The 13,172-nt window shown below is 41.1% G+C and overlaps 1 protein-coding gene across 3 annotated transcripts in view; it reads right to left on the bottom strand.

Moving 5' to 3' along the window:
* Positions 1-13,172, bottom strand: part of helz2a (helicase with zinc finger 2a) — a 117,453-nt gene that overhangs the window by 22,547 nt on the left and 81,734 nt on the right. For all 3 annotated transcript variants that reach the window (XM_041205198.1, XM_041205197.1, XM_041205196.1), the window contains 7 exons: positions 13,034-13,119; positions 10,341-10,478; positions 9,419-9,577; positions 7,045-7,189; positions 5,995-6,111; positions 4,016-4,208; positions 1,047-1,181 (listed from right to left, as the gene is read on the bottom strand). In XM_041205198.1, coding sequence (XP_041061132.1) covers positions 1,047-1,181; positions 4,016-4,208; positions 5,995-6,111; positions 7,045-7,189; positions 9,419-9,577; positions 10,341-10,478; positions 13,034-13,119 — 973 coding nt within the window. The remainder of the gene's footprint in view (positions 1-1,046; positions 1,182-4,015; positions 4,209-5,994; positions 6,112-7,044; positions 7,190-9,418; positions 9,578-10,340; positions 10,479-13,033; positions 13,120-13,172) is intronic.

The raw sequence follows: 13,172 nt of genomic DNA, 5'->3' as shown, positions 1-13,172 counted from the left end.
TGTTTCAGGTATGTCCCCTTGCTGCCTGCTCAGATGAACAGGGTAAAATTGAAAACTGCAGAAATTGAGAAATTAAGTCTCCGGGCAACTTTTCCATTCTGGAAGAGAAATCAAGCAAGATGCAAAATGAGTTGCCAGTTTGCTAACATCTGGTTTAAGATAAATGTTAAAATTACCCCACAATATTTCAATGCTTTTTTTTTCATACAATTGCTCAATTTTTCAGTTAAAGATTAATTTGTGATGAAATCCATAGCTTGCAAGCTGTTGTCTGCACTGATCATGGTTTCAAAGCCTGCATCTTTTTGAGGCAGTTTCTAACTGAAAGAGAAACCAAGTTCCAAGATTTTGGGAGGGATTTGTAAATTGAAATCCCTGGTTATGATGTCAGACTTCTTGGAAACAGGAAAAAACAAACACCAGGCTGAGAGGTCAAATTTCAGCCTGTGGTTAGTTTTCCAGCAGGAAGAGAACAGTACAGTGGCTATGAAAGTGTGAGTTTAAGACAACTAAGGTAGAAAGTCATGGCACAGCTGTAGAAGGAGACCAAAAATGCTGATTCCAGAAGCAACACTGTGAAGGATTCAGAAAGATGTGCCCTTTGACATTGGACCCCTGAGGTGGTAAGGCTGCTTAGGACTTCAGGTCTAATTCCTGCATAAATAAAATACCTGAAACTCTACCTGGGAAGAACAGGGTTTTGTGCGACTCCGAGGCTAAGATTGATGTCATACATGCTGAAGGGACTAGCAGAGAAAACTGTGAGATCCTTCGTTGTTATATGGCCTATTTAAAATGTAATTTATAGTTTCAATCGAATATAATTTCCCTGTTAATTCATGTTTAATTTATGTTGATTTTGGTTTGATTGTTGCAGTAAAATATTTTAAAAGTAAAATCATGTCCATTGGTTTCTTCCATTGTGGTCATTTGTGAAGTTTGGTTCTTTTATGTTATTGGTCTCCTTGGAGATCATAACAGATTATATTCAATACTAAGTGATTCTCATCTCCAACACCACCAGCATCTGGACAGCTCATACTTACCATCCGATACTGCACATCAAGCATCGATGCTCGTTGAACATAGCGCTCAAATAGTGATTTCTCCATGCCAAGACGCCTGCAGGACTCATTGCTTATAATGGGACGGAGTTGCATATGGTCTCCCAGAAGAACAATCTGAAGGAAAAAGCATTGTTTTATACGCAAATAGTATCAAATTAAAGAAATCAAACTCAAGCAGACTTTGATTTCTTCCATAGTGAAAGTAGCTTATTGCACAAGCATTACAGTTGTGAAACACTTCCTGTCTGATTTTCTTTTATGCATTGCAAAACAGTGATCCAATACACATATGGCACATGGGCCGGAAAATCTATTCCATATCTTCAGTTACCAGAAAGGCCTAGACTTTGTACCACCAATTCTCCTGGTCATTCAAATTAATTGCAAAGCAGAACGTTTGCCCATAATAAAGATTTTAATTATTTCCTCTTCTTCACCTGTGATTTACATAGAATTACAACCATCCAAATTTGAATGTGTTTTCTGAATAAACAAAAGTAAATTGTATACCATGTTAGCATAAAATACTATTAATTTGTAGAAACTTAACCTGACCTAGTCCAGAACCTATACAGTAGACCAAATCACTTCACTGAGCCCTTTCAATAAACTTGTGAGGGATATCAAGGTTAATACAATTTTTTTAAACAGTTGACTACCTTTTTTCTTCTAATCTTTAGAAGGAAAAGGGTAATGCCATATGATTTGTTTAAAAACAGACAGGGGTAATATTGCACAAGAAAGTAAGGACATGACAGGCTTTTAAAATTATTTTGTATCAATCTTCACAGTAGAAGAAGTGGATAATACATAGGAATAGGAACATCGGTACAAGGGTACATGAGCCTGTCTGCCACTCAATGAGATGATGGCTGATCTGAGGCCTAACTCCATATACCTTTGCTTAACAGAAACTATTAATCTCAGATTTAAAATTAACAGTTGAAGCCACATCAATTGCCATTTGCTGAAGAAAGTTCTAAACTTCTGTTACCTTTTGTGTGTAAAAGTATTTTCTAACTTCACTCTTGAAAACAAGGCTCTCACTTCAGACAATGTCACCTTATAGATTCTCCATCAGTGAAGCTAGCTTTTCTCTATCTATCCTATCTGGTCCCTTTAACATCTTAAACATTTTGATCAAGAGACCACTTAATCTTTTCAAATCTAGGGGATACAACCCTAGTTTGCATAATATCTCCTTGTAACTTGACCCCTGGTAAATTAACACTGTGTTCCTTCCAAGTATTCCTTCCAAAGTGTTGCAGCATCTACCAGGAGAGCCAAAACAGCAGGTACAGAGGGAAAAACTCAAAAAGGTAATATCAATCAACAGAGAATATGGAGCAGCACATGTAAGTTACAAATCAGTATTTAGTTTATGGTTAATGTTTTTGTGATATTTTGCTTGTTGGTTGGTGTCTACAGTGACTGCTTTTTTTAATTGTGTTTTTTAGTGATTAAGGTTCTAGTGCTGCCTAAACAGTTAAGGACCCTCAAAGCTAAAAAAAAATTGAAATAACTGTCAGCTATTATGGCAGGGCAGCTGCTGGCCATCATCAGATACACATCCTATAGGAGCTTCAGAAAACTTTGAGTGTCTTGGAAAACTACATATGCTGCAAGTGCCACTGCTGCTCAAGCTTGATCTCAGAAGCTGAACTTTAAATCCAGCACAATGGCTTAGTCATGGGAGAGGCCTTGTATCAGACTTCTGGCAGCAGCAAAACCTCCCTGATTAGGTCAGAGGGTGGAAGGGGCAGATAGGAGATTTCCAGCTGCCAGGAGTAGAATGTCAATTGGCCTCATTAATGAGCTAATTGACTCCCATTATCCCTGAGCCCACCACAATTCAGTGGTGGCTCAGGGATTAAATGGGAGCCTTTTGCTGCTGGGGTCCTGAATCCTGGGGAAGGCCTAGCAGTAGCCATTTAAGTGCCTGAAGGGCTGATTAAATCCAGCCCATAATCTCAGAGCATTTTGAGGACTGAGGAGTTCCGTGCCCGGTGGGTACCGCGGGGACTGGGGTGTTTTGTTGACCCCTTTAATCACATTTTGATTTGAAGTTGTAAGTTTCCTTTAAATTTTGTCTTTAGTTTTACAGCTGACCTGAATTAGGGGCTGTGCTTGATTTGTCCTCATTTTGTTGATTTGGTTTAACTGGTTTCACCAGAAAGATACCCTGAGGAGGTGGTCACCATGCAGCTGCAGAGAGTTCTAGATGTGAGGGCATTAATGACTGCCAAGCAGACTAAGAGGAGCAGGCAGGGAGTGCAGCAATCTCCTGAGAGTTTGGCATTCAGTGTTGAATACCAGAGAAGATGTTGACACTTCAGAGGAGTGCAGTTAGAACTAAAACCACAGCACCATGGGATACCTGGTTGCATAGCAAGGGCAGAAGGTGGGTGCAAGCAAATGTAGAAATGTAGTTGTTATATGAGATTCAACAGGCAGTAGATAATCATTTCTGTAACTCCAGAGGAGATTCTTCAATGGTGTGTTGGGGGGCGTTAGGGTTAGGGGCGGTGGGTTGGGGGGTGTGGGGACATGGGTGGGCGGGGTGTCAATGGGTGGGATTCAAATATCCTAATAGGAACTGAGGGAAAAAGAGTAAAAGGCAGGTGGATGAAGGAATGTAAGCCGATTGGTGAGAGCCAATATGGATTTATAAAAGGTAGGTCATGTCTAATTAACCTATTTGCATTCTTTGAGGAAGGAACCGAAATTTTTGACAGTTTCCTTTCTACCACTTTAGCTACTTCGTCAAAAGCATTCCCCTCAGGAAGAGAAATCTGGAAAGATCAGTCCTGGCTCACAGAAACAATACTGACATGAATCAGCACACTATTTCATTCTTCTAGTTTAAAAAAAAATCAAGTGAGAGAAATTAAAATTGATGGTTTGAAGTCTATTTCTAAAGATATTTTAGAGCAAAATCATCCACTTACCTGAGCTGCATGTTTATGTGCAACAATAGGGATTAACAATTCTGGTTCAGTACACATGGCACTCTCATCCACCAATACTTGCTGCACATTCAATTTTTTTAGTAAAGGGCCAGAAGAAGTGGCACATGTGCAAAGGATGATATCATGACATTTAAGTTCATGGCCTCGTGCTTTGGTGAGCAATTTCTTGTATCTAGGAAATTATGGCAACAGTTAGACCAACATACAAACTTTACAGCTTAGTATTATGGGGCTCTCCTGATCATCTGCCATTACTTCAGCAGTAGACACATGGAAACTCTGGAAAAACAGAAGAGTGGGAGAATCTTATGGAAATTCACTCCTAAGTGTTGTTTTCAAAATTTTAGGTAGCAGCAACTTTTACAGCCAAAGAAAAGACTTCTGCCATCAGAACCAAATAACAAACATCAATGCCCACAGTTGAGAAACTCACTAAAAAAGTGACCAGGATTTTACGGCCCCTCCTGCCTGGTCCCACCAAACCGAATGGAGATTTACACGGCTCATCGAATCTGCCGGGGGGAGGCATACCACAGCCAGTGTGCACCAATTGACCTAAGTCCTAAACTAAAGAGATAAAGCACCGACCAAAAAGTCTCAATCTCTTTTGTAATAATCTGAAACTTTTGATTGTACTTGTACCATCTTTAAGGCACCAAAATCCAAATTTCTGTTGTCAGAATGGTGCCTGCACCTTACAGTTTACAAAATGGTGTTTCAATGCCACTGGGAAATCTCTCCTTGCTGGTAATTAATAATGAAGAAATCACATTGTAGTGGGTAGAAAATCACATCAGCAGTCAGGCACATGCTTTGTAAAACGCTCAATGCAATTACAGACTGAGCTGCACATTCTTGGTGCACAACGTGGATGGAGATAGGGCCTTAGATTAGGACAATGCTAAGCTTTATCACACATTACGTCAACTCTCGTTGCATGCTTGTTTAGCCAAAAATGAGAAAAATGACATGCCCTTTTTAAATCATATATTAATGATTGTTTTAGTAGTCTAATGATACAAAAGGCTTCGGCAAACAGAAAAGATAAATTAAACCTGCGCTTTACTGAAGAGATAAAGAAGAAACAGCATCATCCAACTCAGAACCCACATGTCACCCTGGGTCTCGAACTTTCCAAATCTTATCCTATTGACTGAAGCAGGACAAGTGACTTGCAGCTCCCTAGTCAAAAGTAATTAAATTACAACTTTTAACCATCTTTTAATAGCAGTAGTTTATTGTAAATTAATTTGAAACTTAGTTTAAAATTTTCTGTTTATTTTAAACTACTTTAGATCTGAAAGACTGCCAGATTCACAAGCTGCTGGTGGACCAACACTTACACCACCTTGGTTGACATTCCTGGCACACATCATGAACATATAAACAAGGAAACACTAATGGAAAGTATTGCAGCAAAACAATTCATATAGCAGAATTAAATGCAATTCGTTTCACCATTCTTTATTTAAAATAAGCCTAGGTTCCAGGCCTGTCTTGCCAATGTTCTAGTGACATCAATTTCAGGGGATTTAATTCCCTGCACCCATGCAAATCCACCTCCCTTTGCCTGGGAAAATTCCCTCTTAAATCCTTCCCCACTACCTTAATTACCCTTTCTTCAAGGACGTAGATACCTCATCAGTTTATATAAAGGCCATTCTATCTGTATAGCCTTCTCTGGCCCCAAAAGTGACCCCAGGGATGTAAAGTCCTGCCTTCTGCACCATTCTTTCATTCTGACATTGAGAATGCTAATCTTTCTCATCCAGCATGTGGCACCAAGAGGGACCCAGAGATTACTTTCTTGAAGATTCCACTCTTCAATCTAGAAAGTTGAAATCCTATATCATAGGGTTTACAGAATGTTACTTTAAAGCAAGCAGGAGATACCTGTAGAAGTTATTCAGTAAATTTAAAAAATCTTCGTAGAAAATATATCATTTTTTCTAACTTACGTCTCTATTTCAGTTTCTGCCATTACTGTCCCACTTTGAATGCGTGCATCATATGTTGTTATTTGATTGGCAAAGGGATTCGATGGTTCTCGGATTTTGTAATGTAGCGTTATTGACCTGCAACAAAAAATACACTACAGTCAATTAACACTTTTAACTTCAACCGAAGATTATTCCTTGCCATGAAATGTACTTGATTCATAATGCTTTCTCCTGTTTTGTACCTGCATGAGAGCTTAAGTCAACAAAATAATCCTTTAATAGAAAAGCCTAGATGCAAGAATTAGTTCAGAAAATCACAAAGCTTGAAAAGACAGGTCTGAGGATGCCATAAATCAGGAAGGAGCCATTTGTTAATACTAGAGTTAACTTTAAATGCTGTTTTCAAGTCCTGGATTAATTTGAACTGCTTGAGTTGGTTTGTTCCAATATTTGGAAGTAGCCTTAAAGGCACTGCACAGTCCTTGTTCTGCGATCAATAACACGGTGTGTAAGAAAATTTTAAAGAACAGTGCACTGGAAAAATTAAGCCAGATAGAACAGCTACATGGTAAAGGGATAATTAAGGAGGTCACATTGGTTAGCTCTTTCAAAGATCCAGTACAAACACGATGCGCTGAATGACCTCCCCCTTTGTTGTGTCATTCTATGATTCTATGATCCTGGCAGAGAGGTTGCAATTTTGAGTGGAAAGTAAATGGATCAGGGCTCCAACCTAATATAGGAACCGCCACAAATTACAATTCAAGAAAAGTGGTGAACTGCTACTTTGACATGGTATTTCATTGATCGGGGTACCTCTGTTGCACTGCTATGTGTGGACAACTCAATCAGACTTTGTAATTGGCCTGCCCCGGTGATTTGAGACAGGGTCAATGGCTGGTCAATGTGCTAACTCGATAATTTAAAGATGTCCATGAAAATTTGGATTATAATGTATAAGTCACATCTCTATAAATAATGTCCCATTCTGTAACTGTGCAAAAGACCACCAAGCAATGAAAGCAATTTCTAATTAAGTGCTACCATACTTGCAAGAGAAATATCTACCTAAGGTTAGGTTTCGGTTTTCCTTCCCTGACAGACTTCTTAGAGGTCACCAAGTTACTCCCAGGATACGGAAAATCCATCATCTCCATCTGCTCACTGTAAACACGGAGTGGTTTCAAATATGGTCGCAGCTTCAGCAGGTACTCTACAAAGAACAGGTATAAGTATTTACCATGTCCATCTCACTGAAAAATAGATCTTTATAAGCACATTCAAGACACTGCTCATCTTGACTCATCATGATACAACCAAATGAATATTCTATGTGAGCCCATTGTGAAATGAGTTTACCCAATCTCAGCCCTGTTCCTATTGGGCAATATTTGTACCACCAAATTGCTCGCAATTTACTGTAAATTAGTATAAACTGTCAGCTTGCCACAGTTAGTAGCACTTTTAACTTTGAGTCGGGTGGCTGCGTGTTTGACAGTAATGAGCCAGAGCGTCCGAGCAGTGCCAAACCCTGTCAGATTGCCGCTCCGCTCCTTTTCACTTACCTAGGTCGGGAGCTGCGCATTTCTCGCCCAGAATTCTGCCTGGTGAGAAATGTGCAGCGTTATCTGCTTCCCAAGTCTCTTCTGTCAATAGGTTTAAAGGTCCCTGTGTTTAAGTGCAACTTTGAGAAGCCAGTGAAAAATGTATAAACTAACTGAGTAGGATGGGGGAGTGTGGTACGGGTAGGATGGGCAGTTAGTGGGTGGGGTTAGTCAGCGTTTGTGGGGGGGGGTGGATGCAGGTAGTCAGGGTGGGGGCAGTAGTCGGAGGTGGGAGGTATTCGGGGTTTGGTTGGGGACTCGAGAGGCTAGTCGGGAGGGTGCGGGGTGGGAGGGATGGTTGGGAGTTGGGGTTAGTCGGGGGGTGGGCAGGGGAGATCAGGAGGGTAGTCATGGGGGTGGGGGCTTAGTTGGAGAGTGGTTGGGGTTGGGGGGCTAGTAGGGGTGTTGGGGGTAGTCTGGGCATTGTCGGGGAGGTAGCTAGGTGGTGGGGGATTCTTGGGTGGTCAGGAGGATAGTTGGAGGGTGGTCAGGTGGCTGAGATGGTAGTCGGGGGATGGGGGTGTAGTTGGGGGATAGTCGGGGGGATGCGGGACAGTTGGGAAGGTCGTCGGGGGTCGGGAGGGTAGTGGGGAGTAGTTCGGGAGTGTAGTCAGGGGTTCAGTGGGATGGTTCAGGGTATTCAGTATCATAGTTACCCAGGGGTTACAAGTTGTTTTAATCCTTCTAACTTCTCCTAGGTAACTATTTTGCTAAGATTTAAATCAAGAGTATCAGATGGTTCCCAGTGCAGAGTAATTGCTTATCAGGAGTTTAAACTTCCCAGGCAATTCCCATGCAGTCCTTGCATGGATACTTCTGGTGGGGGTGTTCTGCAGCGAATCTTCTGGGGTAACTCCAGGATATGACCCCCGGAAATCAGAAGTTCTGGGCCAATGTATTACTACTTTTCATATAATTTTGGTAGTTTCTGACATAGATCTCATGAAATACTAAGGTAGTCTGGTCGTTCCTGTGTGTATGCACTCACGTGCAAAAGCATCAGTGATTTAGTCAGTGATGTGTTCAGAATGTATGCGAGTAAGTCACAATTGAATGTCTTAGTCAGTCTCAGTCAAATGGTGAGTGTGTGCAAGTCAATGAGAGATTCTGGCCAGAATTTTACCAGGCCTTTGGTAACAGGCTGAGGTTAGGTACCAAGGGGTGATGCTGGGTTTTCCCAACATTTTCCTGTGCTATGCTATTTTGCCCAGTGCCAGATATGTTGTCAGGTCAGCCAACTTCCCAGAGCCCAACTGGACCACTTAAGTGGCTAAACAAGGGCCATCCCTCCTCTGAGGGCATTTTTCCAGCTTCAGGGGATGGTGGTTGGGTCACTGTCACATGAGGAGGCTGCCCATGGGAGGAACCACACTCCCTGGCTGCAATGACCACACCCATGGCAACAGCATTGCCTGTGCACTGTGAATCCACCCCCTCCACCAATCGCTGGAGTCTGCATATCTGGTCCCGGTAACCCCCAACTCCACTTACCTCTCTTCGAGGGTACGTTGTCCCTGCAGTTGCAGCCTCAGAAATGGCCATTGCTAGCAATGGCATTGCTGAGGCTGCTGAGTGGCCAGTCCTCTGGTTGGGCCAGCAGTTCTTGGGAGCAGGCCACCATCCTTAATTGGACGGTCACCCTGGAGGTGACCACTAAATTGGCCACCTCCAGGAATATATCTCCCCAACCACTGGCTGAAATGGGCTTGCCTCTCACTTTTCACCCTGCAGCACAACTTCTGTTGTCCCTGTAAAATTCAGCCACCTGAGTCAGTGACTGAGAAAATAAACATGAGAGAATTTAAGTGATGAAAGTTATGGTTTAACTGAAACATTACCAGCAACAACATTGACAGACTTGTTGGAAGGTCCACAGTAAAGTATACATCTTTTATTTTGGTCATTCCTTTCAGAAGGATAGTTGTGACTGTTATGATCTTGATTCATTTGATGGAACCAATATACAATGTGAACTCCAACGATCGTTTTTCCTGTTCCTACAAAATAGGATTACTAGTGTGAATGTACTTCATGAATAAACAATGGACTGATCAATTATGCACTGTTCAACCTTTAACACAACAGAATGAAGATCAAGAGTGTGTATTCAGGGTTGAGCACTGGTCATTTAGAATACTGCAGTTATACACCTCAGTTCTATCTTGGGTAAGGCAAAAAGATTGTTGTTTAGGAGAAAAAAATAGTTTCTTCAAAATACACAATAAACTACAATAATATGATAGATCTTGTTTGTGCAGAATGCAATGCAGTTTATACCACTGCTAAGTAAATATTAAGTCACCCTCTAATGCATCAACAGCGAACAATCACATGCTATGCTGATTTCACTCTCCTGCCCCACATATGTTTTTCCATATTTCTTTCTTTTTGAATTTTCCCTCTGATTCTTCTCCCTTTACACCCTTAATCCACAGACATCTTTGCTACATTACCCAACCTTTTATTCTCAAATGTTAAGTGTACAATTATTTTATCCTTGGGAATTTGTCTACACAATTAATATCTGTATAACCTAACTGGACAGGCAGATAAGCTTAGGACTACCATTTGTGTTGAGGGTAAACACAAAAAAAAGCAATAGTTGGGCAGACCAAATTGCTTCTGCATTACAATCTCAAAGTCATTTTAAGTAATCTCAGTGATTAAACAATGCCAATAATATACAATGATAATTGACTTTTGTTTCCCAAATTATTTGTATATTTACGTTTTTCATTCATGTGCTTGGTTTCCTCTTACCTGGTGGACCTTGAATAAGAGAGAAAGGGCTTTCAAGAGCTTGACGAACCGCTATTACTTGACTCATATTGAGGGCTCTGAATCCAGAAATGTTATAGCTGCTCTGGTTCAATATAGCTGATTGTGACACTGGAATATCTGTTTAAAAATGTCTTGTGTTAATCAATGCCGAGGGAAGAAATATTAATAAAGGTAAAAATATAAGAGGGGGAATAATAAATGCCTAGAAATGCACCCAAAAGAGAATAATATACATTACTAATATTTCTCAGTATATTCTGGAAGTTTCTCTATGTAAATAGGACTGTCAAGACATTGGCATGAAGAAGGAGGTTCATTCCCAAAATCTTGTCACATCCAAAAAAGAAACAGTTGCATCAGTTGGTCAGGCATAATGTGTAAGATAAGTCAGAGGGAGATCAGAGACTGAAAGCCATCCATCTGATCTTGCCAGTGACCCCCACTACTCGATCTCAATCCCGCCCTCAATCACCTTTGGTCTGGAATCCCACGACATTCTGGGGCCTCCAGTAGGTGCAGTGTCACCAGCAGGCACACCTCCTGCTGGCATTAGCAGCAATGAGTAGCTGTCAGCTCTGGTGGGCTTGCAGGACTTCCGCCACCACTGATCTCAATCGCAGGGAAGGTTCAATGGGGCCACTTAACTGCCTAAAGGGCACTTGATTCCATCAGGCCTCCCCCTGCAACTTGACAGGGGAACCCTGCCGGTTCTCCAGCCAGTGGGCGAGACCCCGTCAGCCCCACAAAATTCGGCCCCTGAATTTAGTTAACTCATTCATTCCCAAAATAAGCTTTATCATAGCAAGTGAAATCTCACCCACTTAGAACACATGCCTCGAAACTGCTTTCTTCAATAATTACACAAATGTTAGGAATTGCCCAGTCTGCTCATTTAAACAGTTTAGCATTCTGCTAATGTAATGGAATGTTAAACTGTTTAAATTAGCAAACAAAGAAATTTGATATATATGCAGAAAACATTAATTTATGAATTTTTAGAGTCCAGTCTCAAAGCACTGGCTGAGTTAAATTAACAAGTATGTGACAACAGATTGATGGAATGAGTTGAAACCAAATTCCTAGAGATGCAGTTCCAGTGTGTTAATATACTCAGGAGCCTGATGGAGAGGCTGCAATTTTGGTTAGTTCTGGCCTCTGCACAACATTTCCCCAGGGGTCTTTTTAGTTCATCTGCTCCAAACAGACCCCCTTAATAAGATGGGGAAGGCATTCCCAGAGCAAGAATCCCTTTAGATTTGGCTTGGGGCCTGCCTAGCAACCAATACACCAGGTTGAATCAGGTAAAGTGGCACTCAGCTTGACAAACACGGGGCCCAACTGGGAGGCCAAGCCAGGGTCTCAACAAGGACCACTAGGAAATATTTCTAGTAACTCCTTGTAATCTGCTCTTTTGTAAAATTTTGTTCTGTGCTGGTGGCCCGCCAGTGCCTGCTCAAAGTTGCATTTCCCAGAGATCTCCCAAACTTTTGATGTGTGATCAAAGTGCACCAATGTGAACTCCTTTTGGCCCCAGGTACTTTGGCAGATTTAGGAGCAGGGGTTCGCCATTGGGCAATCCTCAGCACACAGTAAGTGAACTTTCAAGGCCATGGTCATGAAGTGAATCAGAAAAAGCAGATACATATCAATCACAAACTAATTACAAGTATGACATAAATAATGAAATATGTAAAATATTTAAAGGACCACAACTCCATTAGGCTCCAGAACCATAAGAACACTAAAACAGCCATATTTCCACATGATATTTAATGATAAGAAAAGTTATAGTTTAATGATGATAAATGCTGCTCTAGATATTTGAAGATTGTTCAAGATGATAGCCCCAAAAATCAAGCAGAGTTCTAGCTGACTCCCATTACAATTGTGACAGGAAACCAGCAGCTATGACCAGAAAATAGCAAAGAGCCGGTTGTTTCCTAGGTCTCTGCCATTTCTTGGGTTTTCTGTTTGCTTTGTAAGGGGCAGAACCTCCACTTGCCTCTTAAAAGGCAAATAATATCAGAGTTAGGACAAGAACAGTTACTCCCTATAGAAGTATATAACGAGAGGCTAGTACACTCAGTGAGATGAAAAACCCTGACCTGACAACCTGGGCATTCCAAGCAAGTGGCTGGGACCCCCAAAAATGATACAATTTTTAAAAATGAACAACTTGATCTGTCCCTTACACAGGAAGGCTAAAGGGAACGTGGCAGAGATATGAACAATACAACAATATTCTCCTCATGACTGAGGAGCACCTAATTTTCTAGTTAAACCACTGCATGCAGTGACCTCTCAGTGACTGTGCAAACCCAACTTGGTCAACATTAGCTGATCCCAGCTAACCCACTAGGATATTAACCCAAGGATAATTTCACTGTGACCATATAATATCAACTAACACTAAAGGATAAAGTTCAGGAAACTGTGACTCCTACAACAAACACACAGTATCCTTTCAGTGTGTTGGAGTAGGCAGGTGCTTCGCATATTTCTGAAATATTCTGCATTTATTCCTTACAATGCTAATGGTTATTTGGGTGAAGAAATGTCTGTAGTGCTATAAAAGAGTTAATATGGCTCTAAAACAAATGTGTCTTTAAACTTTTTACAGAACCATTGAACATATCCTAGTATATATAATAAAGTTTGTAAGTTGTTCTTACGTCTGGGAGGTATGTGTTGACCCAGTGCTATGCTCTGAGCCAGTAGCGAACAGTTGGCCAGGTTCTGAACAGCAACTTCTTTGCGTCTGGAAAATTCAAATAGAAGTTATAAGGATTGGTGAGTCTAGCATTGACCATG

The sequence above is a fragment of the Carcharodon carcharias genome, chromosome 14 (assembly GCF_017639515.1).
Source record: "Carcharodon carcharias isolate sCarCar2 chromosome 14, sCarCar2.pri, whole genome shotgun sequence".
In the NCBI taxonomy this organism is placed as follows: Eukaryota; Metazoa; Chordata; class Chondrichthyes; order Lamniformes; family Lamnidae; genus Carcharodon; species Carcharodon carcharias.
Note: the sequence above shows the minus strand (reverse complement) of the source record. Positions and strands in the feature narration are given on the sequence as shown.